This window comes from Pristiophorus japonicus, chromosome 19, assembly GCF_044704955.1.
Source record: "Pristiophorus japonicus isolate sPriJap1 chromosome 19, sPriJap1.hap1, whole genome shotgun sequence".
NCBI classification, from domain to species: domain Eukaryota; kingdom Metazoa; phylum Chordata; class Chondrichthyes; family Pristiophoridae; genus Pristiophorus; species Pristiophorus japonicus.
In genome coordinates this window covers 17012190-17033294 of record NC_091995.1, presented here as the reverse complement: position 1 = coordinate 17033294, position 21105 = coordinate 17012190, and the positions used below count along the sequence as shown (strand labels likewise).

Here is a 21105-nt window from a genome sequence, read left to right as displayed (position 1 = left end):
TTAGCCTTTTTGATTATCTTCTGTACCTGTCCATGACATTTAAATGATCTATGTACCTAGACCTCCAAGTCTCTTTGGACTGCCACTGTTTTTAGCCTTTTACCATTTCGAAAGTATCCCTTTCTATCTTTTTTAGGTCCAAAGTGGATGACCTCACATTTGCCTACATTGAAGTCCATTTGCCACAGTTTTGTCCATTCATTTAATCAGTCAATACCCCTTTGTAATTACACTTTGTATTCTAGTCCTTTAGATATAAAGGCCAGCATGCCATAGACTTTTTGATTATTTTCTGTACCTGTCCATGCACATGGACCTACAAGTCTCTTTCGACCTCCACCACTTCTAACTTTTCACTTTAGATTAAAGTCCCCCATGATTATTGCATTACCTTTGTTACAAGCTATTTTTTCTCGATTAATACTCTGACCTAGATGGTTAGACAAAACAAGGGCTCCTGGAGTTGGAGGTAATGTACTTGCATGGATTGAGAATTGGTTAATGGATAGAAAGCAGAGAGTTGGGATAAACGGGTCATTTTCAGATTAGCGGGCTGTAACAAATGGGGTGCCGCAAGGATCAATGTTTGGCCCTCAGCTACTTACAATCTATATTAATGATTTAGATGAAGGGACCGAGTGTAATGTATCCAAGTTTGCTGATGATACAAAGCTAGGTGGGAAAATAAGCTGTGAGGAGGACACAAAGAGCTTGCAAAGCGATACAGACAGGTTAAGTGAGTGGGCAATAAGGTGGCAGGTGGAGTATAATGTGGGGAAGTGTGAGGTTGTTCACTTTGGTAGGACGAATAGAAAAACAGAACATTTGGAAAAGGTGAGAAACTACTAAATTCAAAGAGGTTTAGGTGTCCTCGAGCGATTGTTTCTCCTGGCTGGAGAGTCCAGAACTAGGGGCCAGTGTCTCAGGATAAAGGTCGGCCATTTAAAAGTGAGACAAGGAGCAACCTCTTCACTCAGAGGGTGGTGAATCTTTGGAATTCTCTGCCCCAAAGGGCTGCGGATGCTCAGTCGTTGAGTACATTCAAGGTTTAGATAAATTATTAGACTCTCGGGGAATCAAGAGATGTGGGGATGGGGCAGGAAAGTGGCGTTGAGGTAGAAGATCAGCCATGACCATATTGAATGGCGGAGCAGGCTCGAGGGGCTGTATTGGCCTAATCCTACTCCTAATTCTTGTGTTCTGCACTCTAATCTGTCCTATTTAGGTACAAAGTGAAACCCTCACACTTGCCTCCACTGAAATCCATTTGCCACAGTTTTTGCTTATGAAAATCACTTTGTAACTTTATCTTTCCATCTACACTGCTTTTGGCCCATCGTGCCCGTGTCGGCTCTTTGAAAGAGCTATCCAATTAATCCCACTCCCACACTGCTCACACATAGTCCTCTTCAAGTATTCAACCCAGCTCCCTTTGTCGAAAGTGCAGAAACTCTGCTCACCTGCAGAAACTCCGTCATTCCCTGCACGAAGGCCGGCATTCCCGGCAAGGTCACGGTGATGGTCGGCGAGCCCATGCCGGCCACTCCGCCGATGCCGGTGCCGGCCGCCCCCAGCAGGTTGCCCAGGAGCTGGGAGAACTGGATGTCGGGCGGGGCCTGGGGCTGGCCGTTGCCGTCGGCTGTGGCGGAGGAGGTGGTCCCAGTGGAGTTGGTGGTGGACGTGGAGGTTTGGCCGGCCGTGGCGGAGGTGGTGGTGGCCGAGGCGGCTGTCGTGCTGGTGCCCGTGGCCGCTGTGGAGGCGCTGCCGGTGGTCGTGGGCTGGGCTGCGGGGGAGAAAGAGACACACGTAATGTACACAAGAACGTAAGAAATAGGAGGAACAGGTCATTTGGCCCCTTGAGCCTGCTCCGCCATTCAACAGGATCATGGCTGATCTTTGGCCTCAAACCCACTTCCCTGCCCGCTCCCCACAACCCTTGACTCCCTTATGTGTCCCAGTGTCAGCTGTGGCTCAGTGGGTAGCACCCTCGCCTCGGAGTCAGAAGGTTGTGGGTTCACAGCCCCACTCCAAGGACTTGATCCAAAATCCAAAATCCAAGCTGACACTCCCAGTGCAGTGCTGAGGGAGTGCTGCACTGTCGGAGGTGCCATCTTGCGGATGGGACGTTAACCGAGGCCCCGTCTGCTCTCTCAAGTGGACGTAAAAGATCCCGTGGCACTATTTCGAAGAAGAGCAGGGGAGTTAACCCCGGTATCCTAGCTAATATTTATCCCTCAATCAACATAACAAAAAACAGAGTAGCTGGTAATTATTGCTTGCTTGAGCGCAAATTGGCTGCTGTGTTTCCCACGTGACAACAGTGACTACACTCCAAAAGTACTTCAGTGGCTGTAAAGCGCTGTGAGACTTCCGGTGGTCGTGAAAGACGCTATATAAATCCAAGTCTTTCTTTATAAAAGTTCATGTAATAAAGGCAAGAGGAGGGCTGGGTTGATACAGCTTCTCCAATGGCTTAATGAGAGCACAGTGCACCGTTGACACCGATAATGAGCCAAAAGGACCCGGAGTCACCCAAACTCATGTTTGGGCAACAGCAGCAAGGCCTGAATGTTCCTGGTCTGGGAAGAAGACGAGAGAAAAAAAAGGATCCCGATGACTTATCAATTGACTCCTGCTGAAAAAAAGTCCACGTACAGACATTGGGTGAGGATGGGATCATGTGCTAATGTGATGCCTGCCCATATTCACTGCCTGAACTCATATCCTTTAGCAAGATATCGGGGCGGCCAGCACTTTTCAAACCATACCCCCGGCATGATCATTGGGGGTAATTTTAACCTGAATCGGTGGATCGTAATCGCACGGGATTGGGTGAAACACTGGTTCCACACCCCGGAATCGAGAGTAAAATTGAGAGGGGGGAGGGGGGGGCGGTGAGGAGAAACCAGAGTTGCACCCGATCCTGTCCCGTCGGTCGGGTTGCTAAAATAGCCCCCATTGCTGATACATTTAGGATGCACCGTAAGCCGCAAACTTCCTACCTGTCAGAGAAGTGCACAAAGACCTGCAGACACATGGGTGTGCATTACAACAAATGCTGCCCATACCTCCATCCACTCCACAGAGACCAAGGCCGGCCTCCGGACTCACTTCAGCCTGCCAGTACAGGATGCAAACTAGTGCAATTCTAGCAATGAATGAACCCCCACTTCTACCGTGCTCTAGCTGAAATGGGGGAGCAATGCACAATCTGAGCCCCCCCCTCAGATACTGCGCAGTTCGTCTCATCATACAGCCCAAACTATCTCCCTGGAGAGAAGCTTGGCTGGACCAAGGCAAGGGCAAGATCGCAAGAATACTGGACTACCCACCTGTCCTAATATTTCATATGGCTTGGTGCTAAATTTTGTACTAAATCCCTTGATTTTAAAACTCTCATCCTGGTTTTCAAGTCCCTCCACGGCCTCTCCCTTCACCATCTCTAATCTCCTCCAGCCATATAATCCGCCAAGATCTCTGCATTCCTCTTGCGCATCCCCAATTTTCATCGCTCCACCATTGGCGACCGTGCCTTCAGCTGCCTGGGCCCGAAGCTCTGGAATTCCCTCTCTTTCCTCCTTTAAGACACACCTTAAAACCTACCTATTTGAACAAGCTTTTGATCACCTGTCCTAATATTTCATATGGCTTGGTGCTAAATTTTGTTTGATAGTCGCTCCTGTGAAGCGGTCTGGGAAGTTTTACTACGTTAAAGGCACCATATAAATGCAAGTTGCTGTTGTTGTACTTGATCCACAAAGGGCCTGTGCCTCCACTGTTGCAAGAACAGCTGGAACCCTGTTTTCTGAAAAGCCGTCAACTTCCCCCTCTATGACATCCCTAGTCAACCTGCGCCGTCTCCAGGCCAGATCCAAGACCACCCCAACCTCGGTCGTCGAGCTACAGTACGCAAACGACGCCTGCTTCTGCGCACATGACTGAGCTCCAGGACATAGTCGATGTATTTACTGAGGCGTACGAAAGCATGGGCCTTACGCTAAACATCCGTAAGACAAAGGTCATCCACCGGCCTGTCCCCACTGCACAGCACTGCCCCCCACTCATCAAGATCCACGGCGCGGCCCTGGATAACGTGGACCACTTCCCATATTTCGGGAGCCTCCTATCAACAAGAGCAGACGAGATCCAACACCGCCTCCAGTGCGTCAGTGCAGCCTTCGGCTGCCTGAGGAAAAGAGTGCTTGAAGACCAAGCCCTCAAAACTGCCACCAAGCTCATGGACTACAGGGCTGTAGTAATACCCGCCCCCCTGTATGGCTCAGAGACATGGACCATGTACAGTAGACACCTCAAGTTGCTGGAGAAATATCACCAACGATGTCTCCGCAAGATCCTTCAAATCCCCTGGGAGGACAGGCGCACCAACATCAGCGTCCTCATTCAGGCTAACATACCCAGCATTGAAGCACTGACCACACTCGATCAGCTCTGCTGGGCAGGCCACATAGTCCGCATGCCAGACACGAGACTCCCAAAGCAAGTGCTCTACTCTGAGCTCCTTCACGGCAAACGAGCCAAAGGCGGACAGCGGAAACACAACAAGGACACCCTCAAAGCCTCCCTGATAAAGTGCGACATCCCCACTGACACCTGGGAGTACCTGGCCCAAGACCGCCCTAAGTTGAGGACATGCGGCAAACCAGTCCCACCCACCCCTTCCCTCAACCACTGTCTGTCAGACCTGTGACACAGTCTATGGCTCTCGTATTGGACTGTTCAGCCACCAAAAAACTCACTTTAGGAGTGGAAGCAAGTCTTCCTCGATTCCTAGGGACTGCCTATGATGATATGATGATGACTATGACATCAGAAACAACTCCACTGGATCTGAAAATTGCATCCGAAACAGAGAGCAGCTCCTGCCAATGGGTAAACTTATCCACAGCGCCCAGAGTAGACGGTCCTTGGCACTCAAAGGGTTATAAACAACAGACAGGACCTTCATTTGAACACCCAAATTGCTAAGTAGGTCTCTACGATTAGAACTGACAACTCCTCCCAAACAGTTCCCGCAATTCTACTTGAATAAATGTTACACAAATCACACCAGCCAGTGCTCACGATGCAGCTCCAGCTTTCACAATGGTATGTTCGCAGCAACTCAAGTGCCCGAGCCAGAAAATTCTCTCCGAAAATTCACAAGATAGGGTGTACCTTCAGCCCATTTGTCTCATCCAGCCAGAATACTAACCCTACTGTCTTCCCCCAGCGCCCCTACTGGTCATCCGCTGTAACTGAACATCCAGCTGAATACAAAGGGGGCGAAAGTCAATGTTCCCGCTAAGCTGCGTGGCCTCGCAGCTGTCGGGAGGTCCCGCGCATGTCACTCAATGGCGTTACAGTGGAAAAACTGCGCATTCGCAGAAATTTGAATGGGCCGCGCGCACACAAAAAAATTGGAGGGAACGTCGGTGGAAGTTACGTTACAGCTATACAGAGCTGAAGACATCATCTGAAATAGAGCACCTTTAGCCATGCAGCACCCGCTCCCGCTCCCCCTCACCCCAGTGTGGTACGGAATACCAGGCGGGATTGCATGCTCGAGTCCTGGAGTGGGGCTCAAATCTTTTGTGCTAACGACCTAACCAAGCTGACACCCTGATTATAAATCAAAACAGAAAAGAGAAAGAGAGCCCAGCGCAGGGGGGATGCGCGCCGTGTGACAATCGGGACACTTACCGAAGACAACGGGCTGCATCAGGAGCTGTCCAACCAGCCCGGTGATCATCTGAGCCAGTGTGGCAGGGCCAGAACCGGGACCAGGAGCAGAGCCAGGAGGAACCTGGAGTGGAAGAGAAAACACAAAGTTAGCGATGTGTGTGTAATTAACTCATTCAAAATACCCCCCCCCCCCCACAAAAATGACCCAATACATCCAAGCCTTTGCGCTTAATTCAAGCAGCGAACAGCATGGGATTCCTGGGAGCAACATCAGCTCCACTTGTCTTGTAGGATTCCGGCTCATTGATAGAAAGAATGCAACAGTGTGAAAATGCCCTGCGAGGTTATGCGGAGTTTGGGACTGGCCTGGTGCACAGTAATGGTCTTTTTTGTTAGTCCTGTACAGTGCTCTGTCCCCATTAAAACCAGGTGGACGCAGGAGACCTGGATGGATCAGCCTGCTTGTGGTGGAGAGAGTTTCATTGTGAAAATGGGCCAGCGATCTCACAGCATCCCTCGCACTACGGTTTGCCTTTGCTGGTTACCTGTGCGCCAGGCTGTGGTCCCGGCGCTGGCTGAGTCTGCCGTGGGGGAGGAGGTGGAGGTCTGGTAATCACCACTCGGGCAGGCGAAGTTTGAAACCCGGAGACCGGCTGTCCTGTTGGGGGAGGAGGATGGAAAAGAATGAATGAGACGCAAAGAGAAAAGACAGTGTCGGAGCTCAAGCGCAACACAAGCCGCTCCTTTGACAAAAGCGCCGCAAGCAGTAACCTCTCTCCACCCCATACCCGCCTCATCCCAGCAGCTCTACTGGTCACTGACCAGACTGGTCAGGTGACACCTGCCTCAACCACTGGCAAGAGCCCCAATTCACATAACACTCCATGATAATTACCAAAGTCATGAATTTGTTTCCAAACCCTTATTTGAATCCTTTTCAAATCCTTCCACGGCCTCGCCCCTCCCAATCTCTGTGATCTTCTCCAGCCCCACAACACTCCGAGATGTCTGTAATTCCAATTCTGACCCTCTTGCGCATCCCCGATTTTAATCGCTCCATTATTGGCGGCCAAAGCTCTGGAATGCCTTCCCTAAATCTCTCCGTCTCCCTTTCCTCCTTTAAGACCGAGCACTTTGATCAAGCTTTTGGTCATCTGCCGTAATGTGGTTCACTGTCCAATTTTGTTTGATAATGCTCCTGTGAAGTGCCTTGGGACATTTTAGCATGTGAAAGGTGCTATATAAATACAAGTTGTTGTTTTACATGGGATTAAGGCCAACACTCAAGTCCCTTTCACTTTACTGCGTTGCCATAGATGGGTCAGTTCCCGCCCATCCTGATTTGCGTGGGCCTTCCCAGATATCAGAGAAGACACACGAGAAAAAAAGGTTGCCTTATGTGCAGTTCTTCCATACACTCCGTAGTATTAGCCTAGTGGATTGGGCATCAATGGAACTGTTATTTTAATCTATTTAACCAGTCATTTCCTTTTGAAACAGCATTGCCGCAAAAAACATGTCAGCTTCACTTAGTTGGCCGGGTGAGAAGGTTGAGAGTTCATGCCCCACTGTAGGACTTTAGCACATCTTCGAGGCAGACACTCCAGTGCACTCCTGAGGGGAGGGAGCACTGCACCGTCAAGCGGTGTCGTTCTTTCAATGAGACTGCCTGCTCTAATAGGGACTTTTCGCAGAACAAACATAAAATTCTTAAGAGGCTTGACAGGGTAGATGCTGGGGAGGTTGTTTCCTCTGGCTGGGGAGTCTAGAACTAGGGACCACAGTCTCAGAATAAAGGTCAGACATTTAGGTCTGAGATGAGGAGAAATTTCTTCAAAGGGTTGTGAATCTTTGGAATTCTCTACCCCAGAGGGGAGGATAGTCAGTCGCTGAGTATATTCAAGGCTGAGATTTATAAGACTTTTGGATACTAAGAGCATCAAGGGATATGGGGATAGTGCGGGAAGGTGGAGTTGATGTTGAAGATCAGCCATCATCTTATTGAATGGTGACGGCGGCTCGAATGGCCCAATTCTGCTCCTATTTCTCATGTTCTTGTGAGCAGCGAGTTCTCCCAGTGCCCTGGTCAACCTTCTTTCCCTCAACCAAGGTTAGAGTAACTGCTCAGTCACCCGTTTGCTGGATGTGGGATGTTGCTGTGGACAAATGGCTCCCATGTTGGCCTGCATGGCAAGCAAGTGAATTTCAACGCCATTCATTGTAGTGTTGTGACATTCCTGACACACTTGATCGGGTGCTACAAATAATGCTAAATAATAGGGACATGGTCTGCTGCTCATTTCTGAACTGCAATATTAATGTGTAAAATTCCTCATCCAAACCCTCAAAATGTCCTTTGGGGGGAAAAAAATGGTGGTTTCACAATCATCACGCACTTGTCCCATAATTATTTCCTGTCCTATTATACTGAATTGCACAATGCAAACTGACAACATGCTTAGACTATTTTCTTTCTCTCTACACCACCACCCCCCCCACAAACACCCCCCCCCCAACCCGAGAGCTAGCTGCATTAACTCTTCACAGTGCAGTTTAATGCATTTGTTTCGTGCGCCATAGAATCGTACAGCACAGAAGGTGGCCATTCAGCCTGTGCCAGCTCTTTGAAAAAACTGTCCAATTTAGTCCCACACCCCAGCCTTTTCCCCCGTAACCCTGCAAACTAGTCCTCTTTAAGTACATGTCCAATTGCCTTTTTGAAAATTCCAACTAAATCTGATTCCACCACACTTTTAGATAGGGCTGTTCAGATCTGGAACGCAGTGTGTGAAGAAATTTCACCTAATTTCCCCTCTAGTTCTTTGGCTAATTATTTTAAATCTATGATCAGCGACCCACTTGCCAGATGAAACAGTTTTTTTCCAACTTGCTCTCTCAAAACCCCTCAATTTTAAATACTTTTCGTAGCTCTCCCCTGAACGATCTCTGCCCTAAGGAGAACAATCCCAGCTCCTCCAATCTCTCCATAACTGAACTCCCTCATCAACAACAACTTGCATTTATATAGCGCCTTTAACGTAGTAAAACACCCCAAGGCGCTTCACAGGAGTGTTTTAAGACAAAACAAATAAATTGGACACCGAGCCACGCAAGAAGAAATTACGGCAGATGACCAAAAGCTTAGTCAAAGAGGTAGGTTTTAAGGAACGTCTTAAAGGAGGAAATAGAGGCAGAGGCAGACAGATTTAGGCAGGGAACTCCAGAGATTGGGGCCTATGCAACAGAAGGCACGGCCACCGACGGTAGAGCGATTATAATCAGGGATGCTCAGGAGGGCAGAATTTGAGGAGCTGGTATCATCCTGGTAAACCTCATCTGTACCCTCTCCAAGGCCTTGACATCCTTCCTAAAGTGTGGTGCCCAGAATTGTTCACAATTCTCCAGCGGAGGCATAACCAGAGATTTGTAAAGGTTTAGCATCACTTCCTTGTTTTTGTATTCAACGCCCCTAAGTTACAAAGGCTGGTATCATGTTGAATTTCAGGAGGCTGTTGCGCCATACCTGAGCTTGCACCCACTGCTGCCATGGCTTGCTGGGTAATCTGGTGCATGATGGTCTGCATGAATTCGGGTGGCATCCCCGGGATCTGAATGTGTGGCATCGCACCTGAGCGTGAAGAAGAAAAGGTGCAGAGGTTAGAGGTCATGCTCAGGGTATAACATGTGCACCCTGGCAACGAATCAAAAGCTTTCATTACAGATGTTTTACAACAACTTGCATTTATATCGCACCTTCAATGAAGTAAAACATCCCAAGGCACATCAACAGGAATGATTATCGAATAACATTTGACACCGAACCACATAAGGAGATATTAGCACAGATGGCCCAATGCTTGGACAAAGAGGTAGGTTTTGAGGAGCATTTTAAAGGAGAGCGAGGTAGAGAAGCAGAGGGGTTTAGGGAGGGAATTCCAGAGCGCAGGCACCTGAAGGCACGGCCACCAATGGTGGAACGATTAAAATCTGGGATGCGCAAGAGGCCAGAATTGGAGGAGCGCAGAGATCTCGGAGGATTGTGGGGCTGGAGGAGGTTACAGAGATATGGAATGGCCGAGGCCATGGAGGTACCTTTCACAGGCAAGAGGGAAATGGGGATGTGCATCATCTCAAGTCCAATAAACAGACAAATTTGAACACTGAAAGAGGATAAACCTTTTGGGTTATGGAAGTTAGTCATCCCAATTTGGGGAAGAGGAAACGGACACCAAGAGTGGAACTCTCTTCAGCAAACGGCTATTGATGGGAGATCAATTGTTAATTTTAAATCGGAGATTGATAGATTTTAGTTAACCAAAGGTATTAAGGGATATGGGGCAAAGACGGGTATGTGGAGTTAGGTCACAGATCAGCCATTATCTCATTGAATGGCGGAACAGGCTCAAGGGGATAAATGGCCGACTCCTGTTCCTAAGTCAGACCTTGCCAGGACTCCGATCCTCCTGGTCAGAGGGATGATGATTTTTTATTCGTTCTGGGTGGCTGGGGAAAGGGGTGGGATTCATGAATAATAGTCTTGACGTCGACTCCTTATATACAAGCTAAAACCAGGCGACTGCATTTCCTGCCACGTTTATTTCTAAAGTCGGGCCTGACACAAAAAATATGACGGCCGGGGCACCCCGGCCATGACGGTTTCGAGCCCCGAAGCTGCCATTGGCATCGCCCCATGCCAATCTCACGTCCAGCAGGGCAATTTCCCCAGCGGGGCACAATGGTCGATAAGGGGTCAGCGGGCACCTGCTTGCACCGGAGCGATAATTATGGGACATGGCGCTAACCCCCTTTCGCCAGCCAAGCGGGCCTTTCCCAGAGGGGTAATTTCAGCCCCTTTAGTTCTGCAGCGTGGAGGCCCCGACCTGCGGGAGGAACACCAGTGGCAAGTCGGGGTCATAAAAGGAGCGGCATGCGGAGGTCCCGACCTGCGATAGGATCACCAGCGGCATGTCGGGGCCATAAAAGGAGCGGCGCGCGGAGGCCCAGGAGCAGCGTGCAGGCATGCCACCTCAGGGAGCAGCACGAGCTGCGACGGCAGCGAAGAGTGATGTCATCAAGGTCCAGGTCGGTGATTGGAGCGTGGGCAGATATGGCAGGAGCAGCGAGATCGGGGCGAAGGAGCTGTGAGAGATTGTGGAAGGATATGATCGGGGCTCGGGGGAGGTGTGAGTTCGGAGCCAGGGGCCCAGGGGCAGCACGGGCCAGCCCACACTGCGATATGTGCGCGCGCTAGGTCCGTGCAGCAGAGCAGGTCTCCAGTCGTCTTGGGTAATCCTTGCCACTGGACCAAGGCCTAGCTCTGTCAAGCTCGTGTGGTGGCTGGTGTGCAACGGCCACCCCACGTTAAAAAAATCCACGCACAGGCATCTTCCACCCTTCAGGATGTAGTTCAGGACCTAGAATTGTAGGTCCTTCATTGGAACACCAATGAACTCATCCCTTTTTTGGCGTGGAAGCAAGTTATCCTCGTTTCGAGGGACCGTCTATGATGATGATTTCTAATATTGTATAGGAATATTTGAAATTTTTTAAGAACAGACGAGTGACTCTCGTCATTAAGGACGTGATTATTAAAAAAAGGTAGGCAGTAAAAAGAATTCTGATTAAGCAGATGTCGAGTGTTTTTTTCCTTCTCCTTTTCAGTTACCGTACCCAATGCGTGACTGAACCAGACTAACATTTAACAACACAGAGGAATTAATAAACACCACTGCATGACAAGCTGAATTATCAGCAGAGATAGTAACAGAAGGTGTTGACTGAGAGGAATTAGTGCCTGACAGCAGCAGTGAGTTACATTATCAGTGCAGCGGCAATCAGTAACAACTGGCAGTTGGCCAACAATGCTTACTAACTCTGAAGTAGGGAACAAGATTACAATGCAGACACCGACCCCAAAGTGCAATAATGACAGGTCGTTTTATCTGTACGCTAACTGTACAAGTCGGAATCATAGAATGGTTACAGCACAGAAGGAGGCCATCGGCCCATCGAATCTGCGCTGGCTGTTTCGAAGAGCAATCCAGTTCGTCCCACTCCCCCTGCTCTTTCCCCATATCCCTGCAATTTTTTTCTCCTTCCGAGTATTTATCCAATTCCCTTTTGAAGGCTACTATTGAATCTGCCTCCACCACCCCATCAGGCAGTGCATTCCAAATCCTAACACCTGATAAAGGAAGACTCTGCAAAATTAACGAGACAGTGATTAGATGTCGCAAGATTTAAGCACAAAGCAGTAAAAAAAAAACACATTGGAAGCAGTGAATACAGGATTAAAACAAAACACGCGTCTGCACTCTCAAGTGAATGTTAAAGATCCCATGGCCACTATTGCGAAGAGCAGCAGGGGAGTTCTCCCCAGTGTCCTGGCCAATATCACTTCAACAAAACATGATCTGGTCATTATCACATTACTGTTTGTGGGAGCTTGCTGTATGCAAATTGGCTGCTGCATTTCCTATATTACATAATTATAGGTGGTGCCTCATATCGAGGATGACTTGCTTCCACGCCAAAAAGGGATGATTTCACAGGTATTTGAATGAAGGACCTATATTCCAGGTACCGGAGTACATGCTAAAGGGTGGAAGATGCCTGTGCCTGGATTTTTTTAACATGTGGTGGCCGCTGCACACCAGCCACCTCACGGGCTTGCCAGAGCTAGGTCTTGGTTCAGTGGCAAGGGTTAACCAGGACGACTGGAGACCAGCTCTGCTGCACGAGCCTAGTGCACGCAGTGGTGTGGGCTGGCCCGTGCTGCCCCTGGGCCCTCGCCTCTTATGGGCCCCGAACTCCAACTCTCCTGGGCCCCGATCACTCGCCGCTCCTGCGCCCCAACCTCGCAGTTCCTGCCCACGCTCCAATCAGCGACCTAGACCTCAGTGACGTCCAATCCAGCCGCCCTCTTCACAGCCGTCGCTCTCCAGCACGCGCTGTAACTTTTGAAGTGGTATGCTCTTTTGAAGGCCCCCGACCTGCTGATGCTCCTTGCAGTCGGGGCCGGCCTGCCGGGTTGGGCCACACGCTGTTCTCCCGACCCGCTGATGGTCCCCGCAGGCCGGAGCAGCGTGCGGCCCGACCCGGCATTGGTGCGAATATATTGGTCACAAAGGACATTCGTTTGAATAACTTATCTGAATATTAATTTGTTCTTTATATGGACTAAGCTCACTTGCAGCGTCAGCTTCCAAGAGCAGCCTCACCCACAGTAACTCCCACTATTGGTGTGTAACCAGGGCCATAAACCTGTCTCCAGGCAACATCACGAAGGAGCCAGGAACAATGTCACAAATTAGCCGTAGGCCCTCCCACTCAAGGCATTACAGTCACACGGCCAGGCTCTGCTCCTGGAGTGCAGTCTCACTGGGCTCAAAGGCTGGTTGTACAAATCAGTCCTGTCTCGAACCATGCTCCCATGTACTGAGACTCCAGGCAAGGAGCACAAAATTACAACTTAATAATTATCACTCCCATCTTCCAAATACGAGGTCCCACTAATCAATGGCCCACATGACTACCTCTTGCTTGATATGTCAGAAGGGTACCCCTCTTTGTATATCAGCGAGTGTCTCGCCTGCCTGCTTTGGCAGAGAGAGGCAGTTTGTGGGAATGGTTTTTGGGATGAGGCAAGGATATTACAACCGCCTTGCGCCCCTGAAACAAGTCTATCCCCTGTAACAGGAAGGGTGTCTGAGGCAATAAGTAGAGGGATCTTCTGGGTATATCAAGTGGTGGGACTATTGGAGCATTAGTTAGAGGGAGCATCATGGGCAATAAGGGGGCTAAATCTTGCTCTGTACTGTCCCATCAAACACGCCAATACTAGGCACAGCATGGATAAGTTGCAATTCAAAGCTCCCTCTCAACTGTCCCAAACAATCCCAGGCACGACATGAATGAGAACAAAGTTAAGCTCTCTATAAACTGGTTCACCAAGTACAGCCAACTCAGGTATAGCACGAGTTAAATACAGCGTACAATTCCTCTGACACTATCCAATGAAGCACACCAAGCTGAGATACTGCATTGTAAGAATACAGAATGAAAATCCCTTTACATCTAAGTGTCAAGCACTCCCAGGTGAGGTATTGAATAGCTTCACACACAAATTAAGTCACGTCAACCTGCCACATCAAAGGCCGAGCCTTATGGCATCTGTCAGACCGCTCCCAGTAGTTGCTTAGACTCTCCCCTCTGCAACATCCTTGATTGATGAGAAGAAAGTTGCTCACCTTACCAATCACTGTTGAAGCTTCTTGTTTTTTCCCCCTCTATAACGGGGGAGGGAGTGGGTGTTGGGGGAGTGATCTTGGTCCCACCAGATCCGCATTATGGATCCAGTGACCTTTTTCCAGTCCCAGTTAGTATGAAGCTGATTTGAGTTCTCTCTCTCTCACCTTCTGGAGATACTGTTCACTCCAAGATACTTTTAACTTAAAAGTGATTAATATTTAAGAATCTGTAATATTTTTGTAACTGGATGTATTAGTAATTAATGACATTTGGTTGATATACTTCCCTTAATATTAATTTATTCTTTCCTTTTCATTATTTATATGGACTAAACTCACTCGCAGTGTCAGCTGCAAGTCGAGCTCCACCCACAATAACTTGTGTAACCAGGGGAGTAAACCTATCTTCAGGTGGCATCAAACAGAAGCCAGGAACAATGTCACAAAGCAGCTCAAGCCCCTCCCACTCCAGGATTTTGCCGAGGTGAGAGTCTAGCCAGATTCGAGGGGCTGTCTGACAGCTGCCATAAGACTTGATGAAACAAGTTGACATGACTTAACTCGTGTGATGCTATTCAATACCTCACCTGGAACTGCTTGACACTTACATGCAGAGGGATTTTTAACCTGTATTCTTACCATGCACTATGAGCCGGTGTGCTTCATTGGATAGTGTCAGAGGAGCTGTACCCAGCATTTAACACATGCTAGATGTGAGTTGGCTGTGCTGGTGAACCAATTTATAGAGTGCTTTATACTATAACTAACTGATGTTGTACCGGATCTGGGAGTGTTTCATGCAACAGTGTATATGAAGCTTTACTCTGTAATCTAACCCATGCTGCACTCGGCCAGAGTGTGTGTGATGGGATAGTACAGAGGGAGATTTACCCCATTCGTGCCCTTGAGGCACCTCCAACTAATGCTCCAATGGTCCCACCACTTGATACTCTTGAAGATCCTGCTACTTGCTGCCTCTGATGCCCTTCCTGTTTCAGGGAACAAGACTTATTTTAGGGCAGAAGGGAGGTTTGTAGCATTCTTGCCTCAGCCAAAACACCATTCCCACAAACTGCCTCTCTCTGCCAAAGCAGGAGGGAGACACATTGGCTATATAAAAAGAGGGGAGACATTGTACAATTCTGGTGTACAATGCATGACGTGGACATGGGGGTCATTGAATAGTGGGACCTCACATTTGAAGAACGGGGATGATATTTTATAAGTTGCAACTGTGGGAGTCTGTGCTCCCTGTCAGGAATGTCAGATCATGGGAGCACGGTTGGAGACAGGACTGAGTGTACAACCTGCGTTCATGTCCAGTAAGACTGCACACCAGAAGCTGAGCCTGGACATGTGACCATGTAATGCCGATGTGACATTACAACAATGACTACACTTCAAAAAAGTTCTTCATTGGCTGTAAAGTGCTTTGGGGCATCCCAAGGTCGTGAAAGGCACTATATAAATATGCAAGCCTTTCTTTCGTTTAGTTCAAACCGAGAAAGAGTCTGCATTGGGAACATCAACCCAACTTTCTCTGCTCTTTGAAGGAGCAGGCGTGGACTCGATGGGTCGAATGACTGCCTTCTGTGCTGCACTATTCTATGATTCTCCTCAGCTGCTGACAGACATGTTATGGCCCTCCACTATTATCCAACGCTTTCCGTGGGGGAAGGGGAGTGAAGGTTCTGCAGTAATGCTGCTGCATGAACTGGGCAGTTACCTGTCCCAGGGTTCCCCGTCGCAGATGAGGCCATGGCTGAAGCATTCGCTTGTGTCGCAGAATCTGTCAGGAAAAAGAAAAGGGATTAAAACAGCTCACGTCAGACACATTCATTCAGTATTACACAGCTGATACGGAACGTCAGCAAGGCAAAAAAAGTTAGCACAGCCCAAGTGTCGTGAGATACTGTATGGGCCCAAGCTTTCGGCATCAGAAGGACCACCAATCGTGAGCACGGCTGAAGCAATTCCTTGGTCGCACGTACCCCCTCACCTACAAGTCTGAATTTAAATTCAGATCCTAGAACCGTGCTAGAAACGGCAACCAGAAATCCCCATTGGGCACCTTCTTGCCATTTGGGCCCTCGCAATTCAGCGACCGTACCTCCTTGTAGATTCATCTGCATCATGACCACGGGCTCCATGGTTTGGTGCGTGATGCGGATGACCCTGGGATGCGGGGTCTGGGTCTGGGCCTGCGCCCCCTGGGTCTCCGGTGCCTCCCGCGACTCGGCGGCCTGTGCTTGGGCGGCGGGGGCAGCGTTGCCGGTCGGCGGGGCAGCCGCCTGCCCCTCGGCGGTGTGCTGCGTCCGGCTGCCGTTGGTCGTCATGGTGACCGTCGTTCCCACATTGATCTGCTGAAATGACAAAAACTTGTAATTTTAGTATCCGCGGGGACATGTGGCAACTCGCCAAGTTGCAGAGCAACGCGTTCCCGGTTAACAGGTCCCCCACCAACAGAAGCACAACACCTCCCCCAACAGCCTTCCCACGCCCAATGCTAAGACACTCTGTCTTAACCCTTATTACACGAGGATTTGAGTCTAAGAGTAAAGATGTCTTACTGCAATTATATTGGGCCTTGGTGAGACTGCACCTGGACTATTCTGTACAGTTTTGGTCCCCTTGCCTAAGGAAGGATATGCTTGCCATAAGAGGGAGTGAAACTAAGGTTCACCAGACTGATTTCTGGGATGGAAGGATTGTCCTATAAGGAGAGATTGAGTAGACTAGGCCTATATTCTCTAGAGTTTCGAAGAATGAGAGATGATGTCATTGAAACATATAAAATTCTCACAGGGCTTGACAGGGTGGATGCAGGGAGGATCTTTCCTCTGGCTGGGGAGTCTAGTGCCAGGGGTCACAGTCTCAGAATAAGGGGTTGGCCATTTTGGACTGAGATGAGAAATTTCTTCACTCAGAGGGTGGTGAATCTTTGGAATTCTCTGCCCCAGAGGGCTGTGGAGGCTCAGTGGTTGAGTATATTCAAGACAGAGATCGATAGATTTTTGGATATTAAGGGAATCAAAGGATATGGGAATAGTGCAGGAAAGTGGAGTTGACGTAGATCAGCCATGATCTAATTGAATGGCGGAGCAGGCTCGAGGGCCCACATGGCCGACTCCTGCTCCTATTTCTTATGTTCTTTGCATTTCATAGGATTTCACTTAAGGCCTTCAGGGACACATTGCCAACCCCCGCCCCACTGTTCAATATTCTCCCCTCCACTCCCCAAAATGTAACCTTAGGCTGGGGTACAATCAAATGGATGCCTGGTGCTTTCCCTTCTCTTTCCCAAATAGCTAATCTTCATCCAGGATGCAAGACAAAGAGTGCTGGCAGATTAGTAAAAGTGCGGGAACATTAAATGTCGAACCTCATTCATGACATACAATAAGCTTTCCATCAAAGGACACTAGATGGCGACTAGAAGCCAAAAGACTGGCTGATTTTTGCCCTCCTTAACCTGTGACCACTGAGGCTAACTAGCTCTTCCACCACTGCCACCTCCACTGTGGTTAACTAAGTGGGCAGATGTCTAGATTAATGCAACAGTTCCTCTTTAAAAAGGAGACAAAGTATGTCGCGATGTTAATATATTTATTAGGACGGGCTGCTGGGAAGAATGCTGCTCACTATTGTTGAGGTGGTTTGCAACGGCTGTGAATGTAACATGTCAAATGGCCCAGGTTTATCTAACGTCAAGTTCCTCAAACACTTTATGGCAATCGGCATGCCTGTGTGCTCAGTGGTTGGCACTCTCGCCTCCGAACCAGAAGGCCGTGGGTTCACATCCCACTCCAGAGACTGCAGCTCAAAAACCTAGGCTAACACTCCAGCGCAGTGCTGAGGGAGCGATGCACTGTCGGAGCTGCTGTCTTTCGGATGAGACGTAAAACCGACATGGACGTAAAAGATCCCATGGCACGATTTCGAAGAAGAGCAGGGGGGGGCCGAACATAGAAACATAAAAAATAGGTACAGGAGTGGGCCATTCGGCCCTTCGAGCCTGCACCACCATTCAATGAGTTCATGGCTGAACATGCAATCTCAGTACCCCATTCCTGCTTTCTCGCCATACCCCTTGATCCCCCTAGTAGTAAGGACTATATCTAACTCCTTTTTGAAGTTACCTGGCCAATAATTATCCCTCAATCAACATCATAAAAACAGATTATCTAGTTGTTATCACATTGCTGTTTGAGAGAGCTTGTTGTGCACAAATTAGGTCCTGCATTTCCTACATTACAATAGTGACTCTACTTTAAAAAAAAAAGTACCTTCATTGGCTGCAAGGCGCTCTATAAATGCAATTTTCTTTCTTTCTGATCGCTTGTAAATATTGAAGTATTGTTCAGACAAACCTTCAAACCTATTGTTGGTTCTTCAAAGAGAACAAGACACTTAAAAAAAAAAAATCACAAGTTGGATAAAAAGCTGCTATCAGTAGAAGCGACCATGAAGCTGTAAGATTGTCGTAAAAAATGAGGGGCTCAATGGTCTACTCCTATTCCTACGGGTTGACAAGGGATAGTCACAGAGGTTGTCATTTGTGACTTTGGTTAGGGTCTTTTCGGTGCTGAGGCAGAGATAGAAACCTCATTAGGGAAATTCATTCATAAAGAAAGACTTGCATTTTTATATAGAGCCTTTCACGACCACTGGATGTCTCAAAGCGCTTTACAACCAATGAAGTACTTTGAGTGTAGTCACTGTGTTGTAATGTAAGAAACGCAGCAGCCAATTAGTGCACAGCAAGCTCCCACAAACAGCAATGTGATAATGACCAGATAATCTATTTTTATTATTTAATTGAGGGATAGATATTGGCCAGGATACCGGGGATAACTCTTTGAAATAGCAGCATGGGATTTTTTATGTCGGCTTGAGACAGCCGCGGTTTAACGTCTTGTCCGAATGATGGCACCTCCCACAGTGCAGCACTTCCTCAGCACTGCACTGGGAGTGTCAGCCTAGATTTTTGGTACTCGAGTCTCTGGAATGGGACTTGAACCCACAACTTTCTGACTCAGAGGAGAGTGTGCTACCCACTGAGCCACAGCTGACATAGGAGCAGTGCTCTCTAACTTTTTTGGGGTGGTTGGCCCCTTTGAGTGGCTGAGCGACCCAGTCAAATTTTCATGCATGCATTTTTTATCCATTTAAACGCCAGTGAGTGTCCTGCACAGGATCTCCAGACCACTGTGTGGCCGGGCAGCTTAATGGGAACGTTGCACGGAAGTATCATGTATTGAGAGCAAGCTCAAACCATAAGACAGAAATCGATCCCGGGACCATAAGAACATAAGAATTAGGAACAGGAGTAGGCCATCTAGCCCCTCGAGCCTGCTCCGCCATTCAACAAGATCATGGCTGATCTGGCCGTGGACTCAGCTTCACTTATCCGCCCGCTCCCCATAACCCTTAATTCCCTTATTGGTTAAAAATCTATCTATCTGTGACTTGAATACATTCAATGAGCTAGCCTCAACTGCTTCCTTGGGCAGAGAATTCCACAGATTCACAACCCTCTGGGAGAAGAAATTCCTTCTCAACTTGGTTTTAAATTGGCTCTCCCAGATTTTGAGGCTGTGCCCCCTAGTTCTAGTCTCCCCGACCAGTGGAAACAACCTCTCTGCCTCTATCTTGTCTATCCCTTTCATGATTTTAAATGTTTCGATAAGATCACCCCTCATCCTTCTGAACTCCAACAAGTAAAGACCCAGTCTACTCAATCTATCATCATAAGGTAACCCCCTCATCTCCGGAATCAGCCTAGTGAATCGTGTCTGTACCCCCTCCAAAGCTAGTATATCATTCCTTAAGTAAGGTGGCCAAAACTGCACGCAGTACTCCAGGTGCAGCCTCACCAATACCCTATACAGTTGCAGCAGGACCTCCCTGCTTTTGTACTCCATCCCTCTCGCAATGAAGGCCAACATTCCATTCACCTTCCTGATTACCTGCTGCACCTGCAAATTAACTTTTTGGGATTCATGCACAAGGACCCCCAGGTCCCTCTGCACCGCAGCATGTTGTAATTTCTCCCCATTCAAATAATATTCCCTTTTATTGTTTTTTTCCCCCAAGGTGGATGACCTCACATTTTCCGACATTGTATTCCATCTGCCAAACCTTAGCCCATTCGCTTAACCTATCTTAATCTCTTTGCAGCCTCTCTGTGTCCTCTACACAACCCGCTTTCCCACTAATCTTTGTGTATTCTGCAAATTTTGTTATACTACACTGTGTCCCCTCTTCCAGGTCATCTATGTATATTGTAAACAGTTGTGGTCCCAGCACCGATTCCTGTGGCACACCACTAACCACCGATTTCCAAGCCGAAAAGGACCCATTTATCCCGACTCTCTGCTTTCTGTTAGCCAGCCAATTCTCTATCCATGCTAATACATTTCCTCTGACTCCGCGTACCTTTATCTTCTGCAGTAATCTTTTGTGTGGCACCTTATCGAATGACTTTTGGAAATCTAAATGCACCACATCCATCGGTACACCTCTATCCACCATGCTCGTTATATCCTCAAAGAATTCCAGTAAATTAGTTAAACATGATTTCCTCTTCATGAATCCATGTTGCATCTGCTTGATTGCACTATTCCTATCTAGATGTCCAGCTATTTCTTCCTTAATGATAGCTTCAAGCATTTTCCCCACTACAGATGTTAAACTAACCGGCCTATAGTTACCTACCTTTTGTCTGCCCCCTTTTTTTAAACAGAGGCGTTACATTAGCTGCTTTCCAATCCGCTGGTACCTCCCCAGAGTCCAGAGAATTTTGGTAGATTATAACGAATGCATCTGCTATAACTTCCGCCATCTCTTTTAATACCCTGGGATGCATTTCATCAGGACCAGGAGACTTGTCTACCTTGAGTCCCATTAGCCTGTCCAGCACTATCCCCCTAGTGATAGTGATTGTCTCAAGGTCCTCACTTTCCACATTCCCGTGACCAGCAATTTTTGGCATGGTTTTTGTGTCTTTTTGTGTCTTCCACTGTGAAGACCGAAGCAAAATAATTGTTTAAGGTCTCAGCCATTTCCACATTTCCCATTATTAAATCCCCCTTCTCATCTTCTAAGGGACCAACATTTACTTTAGTCGGTGTAAACCACTTGGTACCAGGCAGGATGGTGAGCTTGTGGACGG

At 48.2% G+C, this 21105-nt stretch overlaps 1 protein-coding gene across 4 annotated transcripts in view; it reads right to left on the bottom strand.

Annotated features, from left to right (window-relative positions):
* Positions 1 to 21105, bottom strand: part of LOC139229757 (large proline-rich protein BAG6-like) — a 110663-nt gene that overhangs the window by 23842 nt on the left and 65716 nt on the right. For 3 of the 4 annotated variants that reach the window (XM_070861324.1, XM_070861327.1, XM_070861323.1), the window contains 6 exons: positions 16042 to 16294; positions 15658 to 15720; positions 9206 to 9310; positions 6228 to 6340; positions 5701 to 5803; positions 1461 to 1783 (listed from right to left, as the gene is read on the bottom strand). In XM_070861324.1, coding sequence (XP_070717425.1) covers positions 1461 to 1783; positions 5701 to 5803; positions 6228 to 6340; positions 9206 to 9310; positions 15658 to 15720; positions 16042 to 16294 — 960 coding nt within the window. The remainder of the gene's footprint in view (positions 1 to 1460; positions 1784 to 5700; positions 5804 to 6227; positions 6341 to 9205; positions 9311 to 15657; positions 15721 to 16041; positions 16295 to 21105) is intronic. The other variant, XM_070861325.1, reaches the window with a different exon arrangement.